The sequence below is a fragment of the Mustelus asterias genome, chromosome 17, assembly GCF_964213995.1.
Source record: "Mustelus asterias chromosome 17, sMusAst1.hap1.1, whole genome shotgun sequence".
Taxonomy (NCBI): domain Eukaryota; kingdom Metazoa; phylum Chordata; class Chondrichthyes; order Carcharhiniformes; family Triakidae; genus Mustelus; species Mustelus asterias.
In genome coordinates this window covers 17,968,829-17,991,691 of record NC_135817.1, presented here as the reverse complement: position 1 = coordinate 17,991,691, position 22,863 = coordinate 17,968,829, and the positions used below count along the sequence as shown (strand labels likewise).

Genomic DNA, 22,863 nt, shown 5'->3' with positions numbered 1-22,863 from the left:
ATAAATCCCATCCGGCCATGGGGACTTATCTATTTTCACACATTCCAGAATTGCTAACACCTCCTCCTTATGAACCTCAATCCCGTCCAGTCTAATAGCCTGTATCTCAGTATTCTCTTTGACAAAATTGTCTTTTTCCTGTGTGAATACTGACGAAAAATATATATTTAGTGCCTCTCCTATCTCTTCAAAGATAGGAATACAAAAGCAGGGATGTACTTCTGAGGCTTTATAAAGCACTGGTTAGGCCCCATTTGGAGTACTGTGAGCAATTTTGGGCCCCACACCTCAGGAAGGACATACTGGCACTGGAGCGGGTCCAGCGGAGATTCACACGGATGATCCCAGGAATGGTAGGCCTGACATACGATGAACGTCTGAGGATCGTGGGATTATATTCATTGGAGTTTAGGAGGTTGAGGGGAGATCTGATAGAAACTTACAAGATAATGAACGGCTTAGATAGGATGGACGTAGGGAAGTTGTTTCCATTAACAGGGGAGACTAGGACGCGGGGGCACAGCCTTAGAATAAAAGGGAGTCACTTTAGAACAGAGATGAGGAGAAATTTCTTCAGCCAGAGAGTGGTGGGTCTGTGGAATTCATTGCCACAGAGGGCTGTGGAGGCCGAGACGTTGAGCGTCTTCAAGACAGAAATTGATAAATTCTTGATTTCTCGAGGAATTAAGGGCTATGGGGAGAGAGCAGGTAAATGGAGTTGAAATCAACCATGATTGAATGGTGGAGTGGACTCGATGGGCCGAATGGCCTTACTTCCGCTCCTATGTCTTATGGTCTTATGGTCTTCGGACTCCATGCACAACTTCCCACTACTGTCCTTGACTGGCCCTAATCTTACCCTAGTCATTCTTTTATTCCTGACATACCTATAGAAAGCTTTAGGGTTTTCCTTGATCCTGCCAAAGACTTCTCATGTCCCCTCCTGACTCTTCTTAACTCTCTCTTCAGGTCCTTCCTGGCTAACTTGTAACTCTCAAGCGCCCTAACTGTGCCTTCATGTCTCATCTTTACACAAGTCTCCTTCGTCCTCTTCACAAGAGATTCAACTTCTTTAGTAAACCACAGTTCCCTCACTCGACCACTTCCTCCCTGCCTGACAGGTACATACTTATCAAGGACACGCAGTAGCTGTTCCTTGAACAAGCTCCACATTTCAATTGTGCCCATCCCCTGCAGATTTCTTCCCCATCCTATGCATCCTAAATCTCACCTAATCGCATCATAATTTCCTTTCCCCCAGCTATAACTCTTGCCCTTTGGTATATACCTATCCCTTTCCATCACTAAAGTAAACGTAACCGAATTGTGGTCACTATCACCAAAGTGCTCACCTACCTCCAGATCTAACCCCTGGCCTGGTTCATTACCCAGTACCAAATCCAATGTGGCCTCACCTCTTGTTGGTCTATCTACATACTGTGTCAGGAAATGCTCTTGCACACATTGGACAAAAACTGACCCATCTAAAGTACTCAAACTATAGCGTTTCCAGTCAATATTTGTAAAGTTAAAGTCTTCCATAACAACTACCCTGTTACTTTCGCTCCTATCCAGAATCATCTTTGCAATCCTTTCCTCTACATCTCTGGAACTTTTCGGAGACCTATAGAAAACTCCCAACAGGGTGACCTCTCCTTTCCTGTTTCTAACCTCAGCCCATACTACCTCAGCAGACGAGTCCTCATCAAACGTCCTTTCTGCCACCGTAATACTGTCTTTGACTAACAATGCCACACCTCCCCCTCTTTTACCACCTTCCCTGATTTTACTGAAACATCTAAACCCCGGAACCTGCAACAACCATTCCTGTCCCTGCTCTATCCATGTCTCCGAAATGGCCACAACATCGAAGTCCCAGGTACCAACCCATGCTGCAAGCTCACCCACCTTATTCCGGATGCTCCTGGCGTTGAAGTAGACACACTTCAAACCACCTTCCTGCCTGCCGGTACACTCCTGCGACCTTGAAACCTTATTCATGACCTCACCACTCACATCCTCCTGTACACTGGAGCTACAATTCAGGTTCCCATTCCCCTGCCGAATTAGTTTAAACCCTCCTGAAGAGCATTTGCAAATTTCCCCCCCAGAATATTGGTACCCCTCTGGTCCAGGTGAAGACCATCCCGATCGTAGAGGTCCCACCTACCCCAGAATGAGCCCCAATTATCCAGGTATCTGAATCCTTCCCTCCTGCACCATCCCTGTAGCCACGTGTTCAACTGCTCTCTCTCCCTATTCCTCTCCTCGCTCGCACGTGGCACGGGTAACAAACCAGAGATAACAACTCTATTTGTTCTAGCTCTAAGCTTCCACCCTAACTCCCTGAATTTCTGCCTTACATCCCCATCTCTTTTCCTACCTATGTCATTAGTACCTATGTGGACCACAACTTGGGGCTGGTCCCCTTCCCCTTTAAGGGTCTTGAAAACACGATCTGAGACATCACGGACTCTGGGCGGCAACTCACCAACTGCAAGTCTCTCTCGCTCCCACAGAATCTCCTATCTGTCCCCCTAACTATGGAGTCCCCAATAACTAATGCTCTACTCCTCCCCCCCTTTCCCTTCTGAGCAACAAGGACAGACTCCGTGCCAGAGACCTGTACCCCATGGCTTACCCCTGGTAAGTCATCCTCCCCAACAGTATCCAAAACGGTATACTTGTTATACAGAGGAACGGCCACAGGGGATCGCTGCACTGACTGCTTCTTATCCCTTCTCACAGTCACCCAAGTATCCTCATTCCTAGGAGTATGAACCTCCCTGTAGCTTTTATCTATAACTGTCTCTGCCTCCCGAATGATCCTGAGTTCATCCAGTTCCAGCTCCAGATCCCGAACACGGTCTTCAAGGAGCTGGAATTGGGTGCACTTCCTACAGGTGTACTCAGCTGGGGTACTAATGGTGTCCCTCACTTCAAACATCCCACAGGAGGAACATTGCACTATCTGCACTGACGTCCTTGCTAACTTCCCTTACTAAGAAACGAAAAAGAAAAGAAAAAGAAAAAAACAAGCTCACCTGCTCTCACACTGAGTCTTTTTGTTTACGTTAGAGGAGGGGGAAGGGTGGGAGACTCTACACGTGTAGAGTCCTGGGTTACCTCCCCGTTCAAACTTATTGGGCAAAAAACCGTCCCAGGTCTCCCTGCGACCTATTTCCGGTCTCCTGTTTCCTGTTGCTCAGGAAAAAAACCCAAAAAAAACAACTCCGAAAAAAGTAAGTAAAAAAAAATTCAGCTTATTTTATCTTCCAGTTCTGCCCTCCAAAAATCACTTATGCTTACTAGAAGTGACATACATCTATCCACAGAAACCTGTTTTCTGCAAACGAAAGGAATATGTTCAGGCCTTGCACCTTTTTTAAACTATCCGGGAACTTGGGGAACCTGCTTTCCCTGTGGTAAACTGTAGGCCAATCAGAGTTGACATGCTAATCAATCAGCACCCCTTTTTCTTGTACTTAAATTGTTGTGATCAAGTTGGCATTGTGTCTATCTTGAGAACATAGAAACTAGAAGCAGGAGTAGGCCATTTGGCCCTTTGAGCCTGCTCCATCAATCATTTTGATCATGGCTGATCCTCAAATTCAATATCCTGATTCCACCCCCATGCCCCCCCGCCCCTGCATATACCTTGATCCCTTTAGCTGTATCTAATTTCTTCTTGAAATCAGACAACATTTTGGCCTCAACTACTTTCTTTGGTAGTGAATTCCACACATTCACCACCCTCTCGGTGGAGAAATTTATCCTCACCTCAGTTCTAAAAAGTTTACCCCTTATCCTCAAACTATGGCCCCATAGTTCTGGACTCCCCCACCATTAGAACATAAGAACATAAGAACATAAGAAATAGGAGCAGGAGTAGGCCATCTAGCCCCTCGAGCCTGCCCCGCCATTCAATAAGATCATGGCTGATCTGACGTGGATCAGTACCACTTACCCGCCTGATCCCCATAACCCTTAATTCCCTTACCGATCAGGAATCCATCCATCCGCGCTTTAAACATATTCAGCGAGGTAGCCTCCACCACCTCAGTGGGCAGAGAATTCCAGAGATTCACCACCCTCTGGGAGAAGAAGTTCCTCCTCAACTCTGTCTTAAACCGACCCCCCTTTATTTTGAGGCTGTGTCCTCTAGTTTTAACTTCCTTACTAAGTGGAAAGAATCTCTCCGCCTCCACCCTATCCAGCCCCCGCATTATCTTATAAGTCTCCATAAGATCCCCCCTCATCCTTCTAAACTCCAACGAGTACAAACCCAATCTCCTCAGCCTCTCCTCATAATCCAAACCCCTCATCTCCGGTATCAACCTGGTGAACCTTCTCTGCACTCCCTCCAATGCCAATATATCCTTCCTCATATAAGGGGACCAATACTGCACACAGTATTCCAGCTGCGGCCTCACCAATGCCCTGTACAGGTGCATCAAGACATCCCTGCTTTTATATTCTATCCCCCTCGCAATATAGGCGATTGGGAACATTCTTTCTGAATCTACCCTGTCTAACCATGTTAGAATTTTATAAGTTTCTATGAGATCCCCTCTCACCCTTTTAAACTCCAGTGAACATAATCCTAATTGATTTAGTCTCTCCTCATATGGCAGTCCAGTCAACCCAGGAATCAGCCGAGTAAACCTTTGCTATTCTCCCTCTATAGCAAGGACATCCTTCCTCCAATAAGGACACCAAAACTGCACACAATACTGCAGGTGTGGCCTCACCAACGCCCTATACAATTGCAGCAAAACATTCCTGTTCCTATACTCAAATCCTCTCGCTATGTAGGCCAACATACCATTTGCCTTCTTTACTGCCTACTGTACCTGCGCACTTGCTTTTAGCGACTGATGCATGAAGACTCCAAGGTCCTGCTGAATATCCACCTCCCTCAATTTACACCCATTCAAGTAATAATCTGTCTTCCTATTATTGCTACCAAAGTGGATAACCTCACATTTATCCACATTATACTGCATCTGCCATGCAGATGCCCACACACCCAGCTTGTCCAAATCATGCTGAAGCATCTCTGCATCCTTCTCACAGTTCACCCTCCGATCCAACTTTGTAGCATCTGCAAATTTGGAGATAATCCATTCAGTTCCCTCTTCCAAATCATTAATATATTGTGAACAATGGGGTCCTAGCACAGATCCCTAGAGAACCCCACTAGTCACTGACTGCCAATCAGAAAAAGACCCATTTATGCCAACTCTTTGCTTCCTATCTGCTAACCAGCTTTCTATCCATCTCAAGTCCATTACCTGCAATCCCATGTGCTTTAACTTTGCACAGTAGACTGTTACGTGAGACCTCGTCGAAAGCCTTCTGAAAGTCGAAATAAACTTTGGTTCTATGGAAATGGGGCGGCACGGTAGCACAGTGGTTAGCACTGCTGCTTCACAGCTCCAGGGATCTGGGTTCGATTCCTGGCTTGGGTCACTGTTTGTGTGGAGTTTGCACATTCTCCTCATGTTTGTGTGGGTTTCCTCCGGGTGCTCTGGTTTCCTCCCACAGTCCAAAGATGTGTGGGTTAGGTTGCTTGGCCATGTTAAAATTGCCCCTTCGTGTCCTGAGATGTGTAGGTTAGAGGGGATTAGCGGGTAAATATGTAAGGATAGGTAGGGCCGGGGTAGGATTGTGGTCGGTGCAGACTCTATGGGCCAAATGGCCTCTTTCTGCACTGTAGGGCTTCTATGATTCTATGCAACCACATCTACTGGTTCTCCTCGGTCAACTCTACCAGTGACAGCCTCAAAAAATTCCAGTAGATTTGTCAAGTATGATTTCCCTTTTGTAAATCCATGCTGACTTTGTCTGATTATACCACTGCCTTCCAAATGCTGAGTTATGAAATCCTTGATAATAGACTCTAGCAAAATCCCCAGTTCCGATTTTAGGCTCACTGGTTCTCTGTTTTCTCTCTATCTCCCATTTTGAATAATGGGCTTACGTTAGCTACCCTCCAATCTGTAGGAACTATTTCAGAGGCCAAAGAATTTTGGAAAATGACCAATGGATCTACTATTTCCATAGAACCATAGAACATTACAGCACAGAAACAGGCCTTTTGGCCCTTCTTGGCTGAGCCGAACCATTTTTATGCATAGTCCCACTGACCTGCACCTGACCATATCCCTCCACACCCCTCTCATCCATGTACCTGTCCAAGTTTTTCTTAAATGTTAAAAGTGAGCCCACATTCACCACTTCATCTGGCAGCTCATTCCACACTCCCACCACTCTCTGTGTGAAGAAGCCCCCACTAATATTCCCTTTAAACTTTTTCCCCTTCACCCTTAACCCATGTTCCCTAGTTTTTTTCTCCCCGAGCCTCAGTGGAAAAAGCCTGCTTGCATTCACTCTATCTATACCCATCATAATTTTATACACCTCTATCAAATCTCCCCTCATTCTTCTACACTCCAGGGAATAAAGTCCTAACCTATTCAACCTTTCTCTGTAACTCAGTTTCTCAAGTCCTGGCAACATCCTTGTAAACCTTCTCTGCACTCTTTCAACCTTATTAATATCCTTCCTGTAATTAGGTGACCAAAACTGTACACAATACTCTAAATTCGGCCTCACCAATGCCTTATATAACCTCACCATAACATTCCAACTCTTATACTCAATACTTTGATTTATAAAGGCCAATGGACCAAAAGCACTCTTTATGACCCTATCTACCTGTGACGCCACTTTTAGGGAATTATGTATCTGTATTCCCAGATCCCTCTGTTCTACTGCACTCTTCAGTGTCCTACCATTTACCTTGTATGTTCTACCTTGGTTTGTCCTTCCAATGTGCAATATCTCACACTTGTCTGCATTAAACTCCATCTGCCATTTTTCAGCCCATTTTTCTAGCTGGTCCAAATCCCTCTGCAAGCTTTGAAAACCTTCCTCACTGTCCACTACACCTCCAATCTTTGTATCATCAGCAAATTTGCTGATCCAATTAACCACATTATCATCCAGATCATTGATATAGATGACAAAATAACAATGGACCCAGCACTGATCCCTGTGGCACACCACTAGTCACAGGCCTCCACTCAGAGAAGCAATCCTCCACTACCACTCTTCTTCCATTGAGCCAATGTCTAATCCAATTTACTACCTCTCCATGTATACCTAGTGACTGAACTTTCCTAACTAACCTCCTATGCGAGACCTTGTCAAAGGCCTTACTGAAGTCCATGTAGACAACATCCACTGCCTTCCCTTCATCCACTTTCCTGGTAACCTCCTCAAAAAACTCTAATAGATTGGTTAAACATGACCTACCGTGCACAAAGCCATTTTGACTCTCCCTAATACGTCCCTGTCTATCCAAATATTTGTAGATCCTATCTCTTAGTACTCCTTCCAATAATTTACCTACTACTGACGTCAAACTTACCGGCCTATAATTTCCCGCATTACTTTTTCAGCCTTTTTTAAAATAACGGAACAAAATGAGCTATCCTCCTATCATCCGGCACCTCACCCGTGGATACCGACATTTTAAATATATCTGCCAGGGCCCCCTGAAATTTCAACACTAGTCTCCTTCAAGGTCCGAAGGAATACCCTGTCCGGTCCTTCCTCCCCTTCAATCTGTATAGGTTCCATGACCTCTCTACTTGTTTGCCTTATTTCCATAGACTCCATGCCAGTTTCCTTAGTAAATACGGATGCAAAAAACCCATTTAATATCTCCCCCATTTCTTTTGGTTCCATACATAGCCGACCACTCTGATCTTCAGGAGGACCAATTTTATCCCTTACTATCCTTTTGTTCTTAACGTACCTGTAGAAGCTCTTAGGATTATCCTCCACCTTGTCTGCCAAAGCAACCTCATGTCTTCTTTTAGCCCTCCTGATTTCTTTCTTAAGTACTTTCTTGCACTTTGTATACTCCTCAAGCATCTTATTTGCTCCCTGTTGCCTATACATGTCATACATCTCTCTCTTCTTCTTTATCAGAGTTCCAATATCCCTCGAGAACCAAGGTTCCTTATTCTTATTCACTTTGCCTTTAATCCTGACAGGAACATACAAACTCTGCACTCTCAAACTTTCTCCTTTGAAGGCCTCCCACTTACCAATCACATCCTTGCCAGAGAACAGCCTGTCCCAATCCACGCTTTTTAGATCCTTTCTCATTTCTTCAAATTTGGCCTTTTTCTAGTTTAGAACCTCAACCCGAGGACCAGATCTATCTTTATCCATGATCAAGTTGAAACTAATGGCGTTATGATCACTGGAACCAAAGTGTTCCCCTACACACACTTCCGTCACTTGTCCTAACTCGTTTCCTAATAGGAGATCTAATATTGCATCCTCTCTAGTTGGTACCTCCATATATTGATTTAGAAAATTTTCCTGAACACATTTTACAAACTCTAACCTGTCTAGACCTTTAACAGTATGCCAGTCCCAATCTATATGTGGAAAATTAAAATCCCCTACTATCACAACTTTATGTTTCCTGCAGTTGTCTGCTATCTCTCTGCAGATTTGCTCCTCCAATTCTCGCTGACTATTGGGTGGTCTATAATACACCCCCATTAAGTGGTCATACCTTTCCTGTTTCTCAGCTCCACCCATATGGCCTCGGTAGACAAGCCCTCTAATCTGTCCTGCCTGAGCACTGCTGTAACATTTTCCCTGACTAGCAATGCCACCCCCCCCCCCCCCCCCACCCTTCATCCTTCTGCCTCTATCACGTCTGAAACATCGGAACCCTGGAACATTGAGCTGCCAGTCCTGCCCCTCCTGTAGCCAAGTTTCACTAATGGCTATAATGTCATAATTCCATGTGTCAATCCACGCCCTCAGCTCGTCTGCCTTCCCCACAATACTCCTGGCATTGAAATAGACACACCTCAGGAGATTATTACCACCACACACAACCCTTCTATTTGTGATTTTGCATAAACTATAAACATCATTTATTTTCACCCCCACTCCACTATCTGCTCTGGCACTCTGGTTCTCAGCCCCCTGCAAATCTAGTTCAAACCCTCCCCAATAACACTTGCAAACCTCCCTGCAAGTATATTGGTCCTCTTGTAGTTCAGGTGTAACCCGTCTCTCTTGTACAGGTCCCACCTGCCCCAGAAGGGGTCCCAATGATCTAGAAATCTGAAACCCTGCCCCCTACCCCAGTTCCTCAGCCACGTGTTCATCCGCCTGAGCATCCTACTCTTACCCTCACTGGCATGTGGCACAGGTAGCAATCCTGAGATTACTACCCTCGGGGTCCTGCTTTTTAACTTCCTACCAAACTCTCTATACTCACTCTTCAGGACCTCCTCACTCTTCCTTCCTACGTCATTGGTACCGATGTGTACCATGACATCTGGCTGATCACCCTCCCACTTCAGAATGCTGTGCACACGATCAGAGACATCCCTGACCCTGGCACCCGGGAGGCAACAAACCATCCGGGAGTCTCTGTCACAACCACAGAACCTCCTGTCTGTACCTCTGACTATCGAGTCCCCTCTCACTACCGCTCTCCTCTTCTTCCACCCTCCCTTCTGTGCTGCAGAACCAGACTCAGTGCCAGAGATCCGGCTGCCGCAGCTTGCCCCAGGTAAGGCTTCCCCCACAACAGTATGCAAATCGGTATACCTGTTGTGGAGGGGAATGGCCACAGGGGAACCCTGCTCTGCCTGTCCTTTCCCTTTCCCTCGCTTGACAGTAACCCAATTACCTGTGCTCTGTGCCTTTGGCGTAACTGCCTCCCTGAAGCTACTATCTATAAACTCCTCATTCTCCCGAATGATCTGGAGGTCATCCAGCTCCTGCTCCAGTTCCCTAACGCGGTTTGTTAGGAGCTGCATGAACTGGATGAGCTGGATGAATCTCCTGCAGGTGTCGTAGTCAGGGACACCAGAGGTCTCCCTGACTTCCCACATCCCACATCCTGCATTCCAACATCCTGCCTGGCATTCTTTCTACTCTGAAGAAACAAAAACAACTTACCGGAACCTACCCTCGCCTCTGCCTGTTCACGCCGAAGCCTGTTTGAGCCAAAGCCGTCCCACTCTGCTCCCTCTCACTCCGCCGCCCTCTCACAACGCTGCCCGCTGGATAGAGTGGCCTGCTTTTTAAACCTTCCGCGCGCTACTGGCTGACGTCAGGCGCCCGCGCAGTCTCGCGTTCCACTCGCTGCCTCCCCTGCTCCGACTCAAAAAATTCACTGGGGCCTACTTCCGGTTTTACACCCCCGGCTGCCTTAGTGAAAAAAAAAACTCAGAAAAAAAAGAGTAAGTTAAAAATACCTCTTACCTACTAGCTCTCCTCACTTGAAACACCACTCTAGCTGCTCCTCTGGAACAATGAGGGCCACTTCCTTAAGTACTCTGGGATGAAGATTATCAGGACATGGAGATTTATCCACCTTCAATCCCATCAATTTCCCCAAACCATTTCTCTACTAATGCGGATTTCCTTCAGCTCCTCACTAAAACATGTTTCTCTCAGCAATTCTGGTATATTATTCATGTCTTCCTTTGTGAAGGTACAAATTTAATTCCTCAGCCATTTCTTTATTCCCCTTTATGAATTCGCCCGTTTCTGATTGTAAGGGGCCTACATTCTTTTTTTGTCAATCTTTTTCACTTTACCTATCTATAGAAACTTTTATAGTAAGCTGGGATCAAGTGAATCTCTTGAAGAGTATAGGGGGTGTAGGAGTAGAGTTAAGAGAGAAATCAAGAGGGCAAAAAGGGGACACGAAATTGTTTTGGCAGATAAGGCAAAGGAGAATCCAAGGAGCTTCTACAAATACATAAAGGGCAAAAAGGTAACAAGGGAGAGAGTAGGGCCTCTTAAGGATCCACAAAAGATGGGTGAGATCCTAAATGAATATTTCTCATCAGTATTTACGGTTGAGGAAAGCATGGATGTTGGGGAACTTGGGGAAATAAATATTGATGTCTTGAGGAGTGTACATATTACAGAGAAGGAGATGCTGGAAGTCTTAAAGCGCATCAAGGTAGATAAATCTGTGGGACCTGATGAGGTATATCCCAGGACGTTGTGGGAGGCTAGGAAGGAAATTGCGGGTCCCCTAGCCGAGATATTTGAATCATCGATAGTCACGGGTGAGGTGCCTGAAGATTGGAGAGTGGCAAATGTTGTGCCTTTGTTTAAAAAGGGCTGCAGGGAAAAGCCTGGGAACTACAGGCCAGTGAGCCTCACATCTGTGGTGGGTAAATTGTTGGAAGGTATTTTGAGAGACAGGATCTACAGGCATTTAGAGATGCAAGGACTGCTTAGGGACAGTCAGCATGGCTTTGTGAGGGGAAAATCATGTCTCACAAATTTAATTGAGTTTTTTGAAGGGGTAACCAAGAAGGTAGATGAGGGCAGTGCAGTTGATGTTGTCTACATGGACTTTAGCAAGGCCTTTGACAAGGTACCACATGGTAGGTTGTTGCATAAAGTTAAATCTCACGGGATCCAGGGTGAAGTATCTAAATGGATACAAAATTGGCTTCTTGACACGAGCCAGAGGGTGGTTGTAGAGAGCTGTTTTTCAAACTGGAGGCCTGTGACCAGCGAACTGCTGATGTGGAGATGCCGGCGTTGGACTGGGGTGGTAAACACAGTAAGCGTTTTCGATATGCACCATCTTGTTGGAGATCCTCTCCACTTGGAGCCGGCAGTTAGAGCCAGTTGGAGCCAGTCAGAAACTCTTACCAGCGAAGTGCCTCAGGGATCAGTGCTGGGCCCACTGTTATTTGTCATTTATATTAATGATTTGGATGAGAATATAGGGGGCATGGTTAGTAAGTTTGCAGATGACACCAAGATTGGTGGCATAGTGGACAGTGGGGAAGGTTATCTCCAATTGCAACGGGATCTTGATCAATTGGGCCAGTGGGCTGACGAATGGCAGATGGAGTTTAATTTAGACAAATGCGAGGTAATGCATTTTGGTAGATTGAACCAGGGCAGGACTTACTCAGTTAATGGTAGGGCGTTGGGGAGAGTTACAGAACAAAGGGATCTAGGGGTACATGTCCATAGCTCCTTGAAAGTGGAGTCACAGGTGGACAGAGTGGTGAAGAAGGCATTTGGCATACTTGGTTTCATCGGTCAGAACATTGACTACAGGAGTTGGGACGTCTTGTTAAAGTTGTACAAGACATTGGTAAGGCCACACTTGGAATACTGTGTGCAATTCTGGTCACCCTATTATAGAAAGGATATTATTAAACTAGAAAGAGTGCAGATAAGATTTACTGGGATGCTACCGGGACTTGATGGTTTGAGTTATAAGGAGAGGCTGGATAGACTGGGACTTTTTTCTCTGGAGTGCAGAAGGCTGAGGGGTGATCTTATAGAGGTCTATAAAATAATGAGGGGCACAGATCAGCTAGATAGTCAATATCTTTTCCCAAGATAGGGGAGTCTAAAACTAGAGGGCATAGATTTAAGGTGAGAGGGGAGAGATACAAAAGTGTCCAGAGGGACAATTCTTTCACACAGAGGGTGGTGAGTGTCTGGAACAAGCTGCCAGGGGTAGTAGTAGAGGCGGGTACAATTGTATCTTTTAAAAAGCATTTAGATAGTTACATTAGTACAATGGGTATAGAGGGATATGGGCCAAATGCGAGCAATTGGGATTAATTTAAGGGTTTTTTAAAAAAAGGGCGGCATGGACAAGTTGGGCCGAAGGGCCTGTTTCCATGCTGTAAACCTCTGTGACTCTGAGTTTCTATGTTCCCTGCTAGCTTACTTTCATACTTCATTTTTCCCTTCTTAAACCAATCCATTGGTCTTCTTTTGCTGAATTTTAAACTGCTCCCAATCTTCAGGTCTACTGCTTGACAAAAAAGTCTCCCATATTATGGCCACTCATCCCCAAGGGTTCTCTCAACTCGATTGGCAACTAATCCTTTCTCATTGCACAACACCCAGTCCAAGATGGCCTGCACCCTTCCTTGTTGGTTCCTCAATGTATTGCTCAGAAAACCATCCTGTATACACTCCAGAAATTCCTCCTCCATTGTACTGTGACTAATTTGACTCTCCCAATCTATATGCAGACTAAAATCACCCATAATCATAGATAGAACAAAGAACAAAGAAAATTACAGCACAGGAACAGGCCCTTCGGCCCTCCAAGCCTGCACCGACCATGCTGCCCGACTGAACTAAAACCCCCTACCCTTCCGGGGACCATATCCCTCTATTCCCATCCTATTCATGTATTTGTCAAGACACCCCTTAAAAGTCACTACTGTATCTGCTCCACTACCTCCCCCGGCAACAAGTTCCAGGCACCCTATTCCTTTAACACATGCATCTCTGATTTCCTGTCTAATGCTTTTTCCAACATTACCACTATAGTTTGGTGGTCTGTATACCATCCCCACCAATGTTTTTTGCCCCTTGTTGTTTCTTAACTTGACCCATACAGATCTGCATCTATGCTAATATCTTTGCTCAATATCGTATCAATATCATCTTTAAGCAACAATGCAACTCCACCACATTTTCATTTCCGTCTGCCCTTCCTAAACACTGAATAGCCCTCAATGTTTAGTTCCCATCCTTGCTCACCTTGGAGCCACGTCTCCGTAATGCCAATTATATCATACCTGTGCAAATAATTCATCCATTTTGTTTCAAATGCTCTGAGCATTCGGGTACAAAACCTTAAGGTGGACACTTTTAATGTTTCTTTTTCCTTTCCTACTACTTTTTACTTGGTCCTTTTCTGACTCTGGCCCTTGATTTCTCTGCCTATCACTTTCCTTATTCTCCTTATTCTTGTTCTTAATTCCCCCTGCTCTGAATCTTTGCAAAGGTTCGCATCCCCCTGCCATATTAGTTTAAACCCTCCCCAACCATTCTAGCAATTACCTGCTCCCCAAGGATATTAGTCCCGATCCTGCCCAGGTGTAATCTGTCCAGCTTGTGCAGGTCCCAGCTCCCCCAGAACCGGTCTCAATGCCCTAGGAATCTGAAACCCTCCCCCTTACACCATCTTTTCAGTCACATATTCATCCAATGTATCCTGCTGTTCTACTCTGACTAGCACGTGGTACAGGTAGTAATCCTGAGATCACTACCTTTGAGGTCCTACTTTTCAACTTGCTTCCTAGCTCCCTGTATTCTGCTTTTAGGATCACATCCCTTTTTTTTAAACTTATGTTGTTTGTACCAATGTGTACTACGACCACTAGCTGTTTGCCTTCCCCCTTCAGACCGACCATTACAGAGGCAACATACCATCCTGGAGTCTCATTTGCGGCCACAGAAATGCCTATCTATTCCCCTTACAATTGAGTCCCCTATAACTATTGCATTCCCATACTTTTTACTCCTCCTTTCTGCAGCAGATCCAACCGTGGTGCAACGGATTTGGCTGTTGCTGTTTTCCCCTGTAAGGTCATTCCCCTCAACAGTATCCAAAATGTATATCTGTTTTGCAGGGGAATAGTCACAGGAGATTCCTGCACTGCCTGCCTAGCTCTCTTGCTTTGCCTGGTGGTCACCCATCCTCTTCCTGCCTGTGGAGTCTGAGCCTGCGGTGTGACCATCTCTCTATATGTGCTATCCACGATACTCTCCACCTCACAGATGCTCCACAGTATTCCCAGCCAATGCTCCCAAAACACTTCCAGGAGCTGCAGCTGGAGACATTTTCTGCACACATGCCTACCCCGGGCACTGGAAATGATCCCAGCCTCCTACACGGAGCAGAAAGAGCAGCTCCCTTGTCATGTCTTACCCTTTTAAATTAAACTTTTGAAAGATCTTTTGTTTTAGATTACATCCAATTCTCCAGAGCCCTTCTTTTCTGCACCTCGTTACTACTAAATATAGCCTTTACAAACTATAAAGCACAGAAATTACCTCTGAGACTACAAGTGATAAAATGATTAAATATTTATCCAACCTTTGCACTTACCAATCAGCTCTTTCCCTTGACACCAGATCTTCCACTTTCCATTTCTCAGTAGATGTTGCTTTGAAAACCCAAGGGTGTCTTGTTCAGGTCCCCTTTCTGGAAAAGGTGGGCCCGATTTTACCAACAATTTGCGCCCATTTTCGGGTGTGAAATCGCGGTAAATTCGGGTGTCGGGCCTTTAACGCGATCTGCACCCGAATCCGAGCAAATTGCGACTTTACCGACACCCGATTCAGGTGCGGATCCGGTCCGCGCCTGAACCGGGCGGCCCGGCGATTTAAATGCATTAGCATGCATTTAAATCGATTTAATGAACCGCGCGTCCAACTTTACCACCAAATCCCACTTTACCACTGCGCAGCCCGATTCGGATCCGCGCTTTTAGTGACCTGCAAAATAAAAGTCCGAAACAGATTCCTATTCTGCAGGGGAACCTCCGAAGCTCTCTCTGCCCTTGTGAAGTCAGTCTGCGGCCACCATCCTTCTCGACCATCCTTCTCAGAGCGCCCCGATATCCAGCCCATACCCCCCAGCAGTGGCAATCCCTCCACCCCCCTCACCCTGGCACCCGGCTAACCATCCGACAGACCAACTCCCCTCCCCTGGAGGCAGATCCCCCCGACAGGAGGCAGACCCCCCCGGCAGAGCACCCCACCCCCTGCTGACCCCGCCCCCCTGGGATCAGACCCCCCTGGGAGGCAGGCCCCCCTCGGCAGACCACACCCCCAACCTGCCTCAATCGCTGGTCTCCCTCCACCATCCTTCTCGACCATCTTCAGTCCTTCGAGAGCCTGCAGCGCCTTCCTGGCCACAGACTTGGAGCCACGGCTAAAGTGAATGGGCTTCACACCGTTCCACAGGCGGTCCGCAGGAGGAGCGGGGTGGGCTCAGATGGATCTCTGGTTTGGGGGGGAGGAGGGGGCTCAGATGGATCTCTGGTTGGGGGGGAGGAGGGGGGTGGGCTCAGATGGATCTCTGGTTGGGGGGGGTCTGCTCAGGGGGGTCTGTATTATTAAACTGGGTCATGTGACCTTGCTTCTCCACAAAAACTTCAGAAGGGATGTTTATCTAATGTCTGGAATCGGGGGCATAACTCAAAAGACTGAACGCACATATATCACAGCGTGAAAAGCCAGCATTCTTTTAGATGAAATATACAGTCACCATAGACTTTTCTTCAACTACAGTAATGACTGAAGTGGCCAACATAGGACCAGTTGGAAGAGAGCCTCCAGTGTAAAGTGCAGCAAGACATTTCAGAGTCCGGTGAATGGTGAGATTTTTATCTCAGCATCAAAGGCAAAAAAGATAATTTATTGACCAAATTCAGTTGTTCCAGATGAGACTCGACGATTTCCAGGCAGCTGGACAGAGGTATTGGTACAGGATGGATCAGTGGGAGCACTGACTGACAGACTAGTCCATGGAAATCTTTCGGCACCCACTCATTATCTGTGTTTAACAACACAGATTTGTGGCATCATGGAAATATTACAAGTTATTTCTGATCAGCAAGAATGATGCAAATTGCAAATTAATACATGCAGCTGTGGTTATTGCTTTTGAGTGGCTTGCACAGGAACAGGTTATATTTTTAAACTAACAAATAATTGTCATTCTGAGTAAGGAATTTACTCGCAGGTATGATTTTAAGTCAAGGCATCATTTCTACTCCTCAGATCTGCGATCTGACAAGGGCGCGCTATTTTTTGAACTGCGCATGTGCAGTTCAGAGATCCGATCGTCCCGGCAGCGCTAAGCCCCGCCCACTGCACGGATCGGACTGGAGCCGGCAAAATGCGTATGGGCGTGCTGGAAAGAGGATTCCAGGCTCGGATCTATTTGATGCCCAGATTCGGCACTTAGACTCAAAATGGTAAAATCAGGCCCGGTGACTTGGCCAAAGATGCAAATTTTCACACCAATAGTCAATCAGCTTCAACGCTCTGATGAGTGTCAGATTGATGGATTCAGTAACACGTCTCTCTAGCTGATTAGTAGTAAATGGTATGAGCCAAAGACAACAGTTCAGTTTCCAAAACCAACGGAGAAAAATTTGGCTCACGTTAGACAAACAGCATGAAAAAGTAATGATAGTGTGGAACTGATGTGCTTTTGTATGATGATGGGCAGCATTTAGAACAAAGAACAATACAGCACAGGAACAGGCCCTTCGGCCCTCCAAGCCTGCACCGATCATGTGTTCCTAACTAGACCATCCGTTTGTATCCCTCTATTCCCAGTCTGTTCATGTGGCTATCTAAATGATCCTAGCGTGTCTGCCTCAACCACCTTGCTTGGTAGTGCATTCCAGGCCCCCACCACCCTCTGTGTAAAATACGTCCCCCGCATATCTGTATTGAACCTTGCCCCCCTTACCTTGAACTTGTGACCCCTTGTGTTTGTCATTTCTGACCTGGGAAAAAGCTTCCAACTGTTCACCCTATCTATGCCCTTCATAATTCTATAAACTTCTATTAGGTCGCCCCTCAAAAAAAGATGTGAAATGGGAGGAGGAACACCAGTCTGAGCGTGGAGTGGGAAGGGAAGCAATTTCAGGAAATTCCCTGGCTTTGACTGGATAGAAAATGGAAGATGTAAGAGAAGGATAATATGATTGATTATGTCAAAGGTTGCAGACAGATTAAGAAGGTTAAGGAGGGATAGTTTACCTTTTTACAAAACACAGAAGATGTCATTGGTGAAATTGATAAAAGTGTTGTGAAAATAGAGGTAATTAATGAGACGAAACCAAAAATGGATTGTATGATAAATGGACACAGGTTGGAAAGTGGCAATGCATTCCAGAGGTTTTGGTGGGAAAGCGAGCCTAGAGATGGGGATGTAATTTGTAAAGATAATGACATAAAGGATAGTTTTTGCTGAAAGATATAGAATTGAAGGGGCAGGGATGTGGAACCAAGGATGTGAGTCCAACAGTCATGGTTCAGAATTTAGTTGTAATAAATTTCAGAGTACAAAGTTGATCTTTCTCTATACCCTCGCTATGAATGTAACACAACATTCTGTATTCTCTCCTTTCCTTCTCTATGTACGGTATACTTTAACTGTATAGCGCAGAAGAAACAACACTTTTCACTGTATACTAATACATGTGACAATAATAAATCAAATAAAATCAGCAAGCAAAGGCAATAACCCCGGCAAGTTGTAGCTTGTTGTAAACTATAAGATGACACATGACAGCATTCACAGTGGGGCCAATAATAAACAGCTGACAACACGGGTCAGGAATAAAACATTAAATTGTTGAGTACATAGTCTGTGTACTGATTTTTTTAAATGTACACATTATGGTGAAGTTGTTGCAATCATTTAGCCAGCTTAAGATGGAGATTACACTGAGGGACGCCCCACAGGAAGATTTGTACTGTTTGTCTAACGTGAGCAGAATGTTTCTCCATTTGTTTTGGAAACTGAACTGTTGTCTTTGGCTCGCACCATTTACTACTAATCAGCTAGAGAGACGTGTTACTGAATCCATTAATCTGACACTCATCAGAGCGATGAAGCTGATTGACTATTGGTGTGAAAATTTGCATCTTTGGCCAAGTCACCGGGCCTGATTTTGCCATTTTGAGATTTGGGCGGCACGGTAGCACAGTGGTTAGCACTGCTACAGGGACCTGGGTTCGATTCCCGGCTTAGGTCACTGTCTGTGTGGAGTTTGCACATTCTCCTCGTGTCTGCGTGGGTTTCCTCCAGGTGCTCTGGTTTCCTCCCACAGCCCAAAGATGTGCGGGTCAGGTTGATTGGCCATGCTAAAATTGCTCCTCAGTGTCCTGAGATGCGTAGGTTAGAGGGATTAGCGGGTAAATATGTAGGGATATGGCTGTAGGGCCTGGGTGGGATTGTGGTCGGTGCAGACTCGATGGGCCAAATGGCCTCTTTCTGCACTGTAGGGTTTCTATGATTTCTAATGAGGAATGGTAGTAAATATTGGATTGCCACTCCTCTCCTACCTTCCTACGTTATATCAGAGCTCCACGTCTCCACACCAGATTTCCAAACTGGACCTCTCAAGAAACATGGAGCATAGCTTCTCCTGGTATGTTAGCCTCATAGCGTAGGAGTGTTGGGGGATCCTAGCCCCTCCCCATTTGTACGGCACGAGTCATATGTTTAAAAGTCCCTTTGTTTAAATGTGACATTAACAAGCCAGGGGAGAAGGTAAGCATGTAACATAAGTGGGTGGGTCAGTGAGTGGGAGGGGTAAGGGATGTAATGAGGTAGTCAGTGATGGGATAGTCAGGGGTGGGGGAAGGTGTTGCAGGGATGGGGAGAAATGGAAGGATGGGAGTAGTGAGGCAGTGAATCGGTAAATTGCCGAAAGGAAGTGGAAACGTCCTGAGCAATTATTGTGCAGTCGGTACCTGGGGATTTCCAGGGGGTCTCCAGGTGCATCTTCGAGGATACCCTTGGGGCATGATCATCTGGAAACTGCCCTTGTGTAGAAGTATCAAAGTATGGCTTCAATCAAAGCTCCTCCACTCCGGGATTAATGCGAGCCTCCTATTTTTGAATATCATTTGAGTTGCTACTGCATGGTAGCAATGTCAAGCCAGAAAGTCATTTTGCCTCGCACACAAATGAGTAATGTGGTCTCTGAATTTCAGTGTCAGTGTGATCCAGGTATGTAGGCAGTATATCCCAAAGATTGGTGGACTGTGTCAAACTGCAGGGCCCTTCCATTGTTGGATTTGCAGATAGTGAAGAGGATTGTCAGAGGATACAGCAAGATATAGACCGGTTGGAGACTTGGGCGAAGAAATGGCAGATGGAGTTTAATCTGGACAAGTGTGAGATAAGGCATTTTGGAAGTCCAATGAATGTAGGAATTATACATTAAATGGTAGAACCCTCAGGAGTATTGACAGGCAGAGAGATCTGGACATACAGGTCCACCGACCATTGAAAGTGGCAACTCGGGTGGATAAGGTAGTCAAGAGATTATATTGCATGCTTGCCTTCATCGGTTGCAGCATTGACTATAAAAATTGGCAGGTCATGCTGCAGCTGTACAGAACCTTAGTTCAGATCTTAGGCCTCATTTGACACACTACCAGAAGGTAGATGCTTGAAGAGAGTACAGAAGGGGTTTACCAGGATGTTGCTTGGTCTGGAGAGTATTAGCTATGAGGAGAGGTTGGATAAACTCAGTTTGTTCTCACTGGAACAACAGAGGTTGAGGGGTGAACAAGATTGAGAGTGGCATGGACAGAGTGGATAGTCAGATGCTCTTTCCTAGGGTAGAAAAGTCAAGTGCTAGGGCTCATAGGTTTAAGGTGCGTGAGGAAAAGTTTAGAGGAGATGTGCGAGGCAACTTTTTACACAGATGGTGGTGAATGTCTGGAACGCGCTGCCTGGGAAAGTGGTGGGAGAGATACAATAGCGGCATTTAAGGGACACCTAGGCGAATACGCGAATAGGATGGGAATGAAAGGATACGGACTTCGTAAGTGCATACAGTTTTAGTTCAGGCAGGCATCATGATCGGCGCAGGCTTGAAGAGCCGAAGGGCTTGTTCCAGTGCTGTACTTTTCTTTGTTCTTTTGTTCTTTCTTTGTTCAACGGCAAGGTACAGACCATACACAACAAGCCCATCCTTGCAAAACTCAAAAGACTGTATCTAACATTGGATACGATTCCATGATTGGACAACATTTGTGAAATAATCCTCAGTGCACTAAGAATTATGCTGACAACCAATTTAAAATTGTCTGTTGAGTTCACAGTGTGATGCATGTGTGTATACTGGAAGCGAGATATATTAATACCCAGGGCCCTGTTCATTGTAGACAGAAAGAACAAGTACAGACATTACTCCTGTTTCAGCTAAGTGACAGCTATTTGCTGGTTCATTCTTCAGGAAAATGCCGAAACCAATCAGGGTTAAATTGCCTGGTTTAAATTTCAAACAATGCTTGGCAGTTAACTGTCAGTCACCTGGTACATGATAACACTCCGAGCAATAAGAGTCTACTCGTCAACCAATCAACACTTTCTTCTCATAGTGACAGTATAAATTGTTACTTTCCTCTTATAATGATATTCTTGAAGTGTCCTAATGAGTGCAAGACAAAAAGCTTTGACATATCTTGTTTTTCAGCAACTTTCAAGTTCTGTACTGTCAAACAATTATTTCTTTCATTTCATTGTGAACAAATTGATGGAAATTTGAATGTTGAGTTATTGCTTCATTGGCACATATCTGTTCTTACCTCCCCCCTCCCCCCCCAGGTGAGTTTAATATTAAGAAAAACGAAACTACAGAACAGCGACTGGAGGTTATGGCAGCAGTTCCCCACCATAGGTTCCAGGCCAAAACATATGACAACGATATTGCAGTTCTGGTATTGAAGAATCCTATGGAATTCAATGAAAATGTCATCCCAATCTGCCTGCCCCAGAGAGAATTTGCAGAAATGGTCTTGATGAAAATGCCGGATGCTTTAATCAGTGGTTGGGGCCGTGTCCTTGACCATGGAATGACAGCCGACACGCTCCAACGCCTGACGGTGCCGTATGTCGATCGGACAAAGTGCATTGAGTCCAGCAAGTATCCTGTGTCTCAGAACATGTTCTGTGCCGGATACAAGGATGAGAGCAAAGACGCCTGCCAAGGGGATAGTGGCGGGCCCCATGTCACCAAACACAAGAACACCTGGTTCTTGACTGGCATTGTGAGCTGGGGAGAAGGATGCGGACAGAAGGGAAAATATGGCATCTACACAAAGGTGTCCCGGTACATCAAATGGCTCAAAATGGTTATGAGAGAGATGTCTCAGAAGAGTGACAGGAACACAACCTCAACTATAGTTCAGAAATGAATATCATAAGCTTAAAAAACAAAGAGCACACACCTTACAAGAATGCAAATGAGTGACACAATTAGACCCACTCCCCATATAATCCAACAACATATCACTGTTGAAATAATCCTCACATTAATAGAACATAAAGACCAAATTCAGGCTACATTGATTCCACATGATCTTAGTTACACCAATTGATCTCAGAATTACCCATAGGTTATCTGCCTTAGCCCAGTATTTGTGCTTGTAATAATAGTGAAAATGTCAGTGTTCATCAGTACTGTGCAAAAGTCACAGCAACTTCCACTCTTAGAAACATAGAAACATCAAAAAACTACAGCACAAACAGGCCCTTCGGCCCACAAGTTGTGCCGAACACATCCCTACCTTCTAGACCTACCTATAACCCTCCATCCTATTAAGCTCCATGTACTCATCCAGGAGTCTCTTAAAAGACCCTATTGAGTTCGCCTCCACCACCACTGACGGCAGCCGATTCCACTCGCCCACCACCCTCTGTGTGAAAAACTTACCCCTAACATCTACCCTGTACCTACCCCCCAGCACCCTAAACCTGTGTCCTCTCGTAGCAGACATTTCCACCCTGGGAATAAGCCTCTGAGAGTCTACCCGATCTATGCCTCTCAACATCTTATACACCTCTATTAGGTCTCCTCTCATCCTTCGTCTCTCCAAGGAGAAAAGACCGAGCTCCCTCAGCCTATCCTCATAAGGCATGCCACTCAATCCAGGCAACATCGTTGTAAATCTCCTCTGCACCCTTTCAATCTTTTCCACATCCTTCCTATAGTGAGGCGACCAGAACTGAGCACAGTATGCTCAGTATGCTCTTTGTGCATGTGTAATTAAAAATGGGTATTGGAAAGTTGCTGCCGGCAATATGTTGATCTTTCACAGAGTGTGCTATTGCAGTTTTTACAGAGTTGCTGATGAGGCATGATCTTGCACTTAAGAAAAAAATATTTTAACTGTTAAACCTTACAAAATAAAACATAACAGAGTTCTTGCAGTACGCAATATCGGACTTACTGGCATTAACTTTATGACCGGAAA

The 22,863-nt window shown here is 45.5% G+C and overlaps 1 protein-coding gene across 1 annotated transcript in view; it reads left to right on the top strand.

Annotated features, from left to right (window-relative positions):
• The window catches only part of LOC144506354 (coagulation factor X-like), a 151,177-nt gene extending 129,268 nt beyond the window's left edge, over positions 1-21,909 (top strand). Inside the window, exon 8 of the mRNA XM_078232348.1 lies at positions 21,215-21,909. Within this exon, the coding sequence (XP_078088474.1) occupies positions 21,215-21,804 (590 nt within the window). The 3' untranslated portion in view covers positions 21,805-21,909. The remainder of the gene's footprint in view (positions 1-21,214) is intronic.
• The last annotated feature ends 954 nt before the right edge of the window (positions 21,910-22,863 follow it).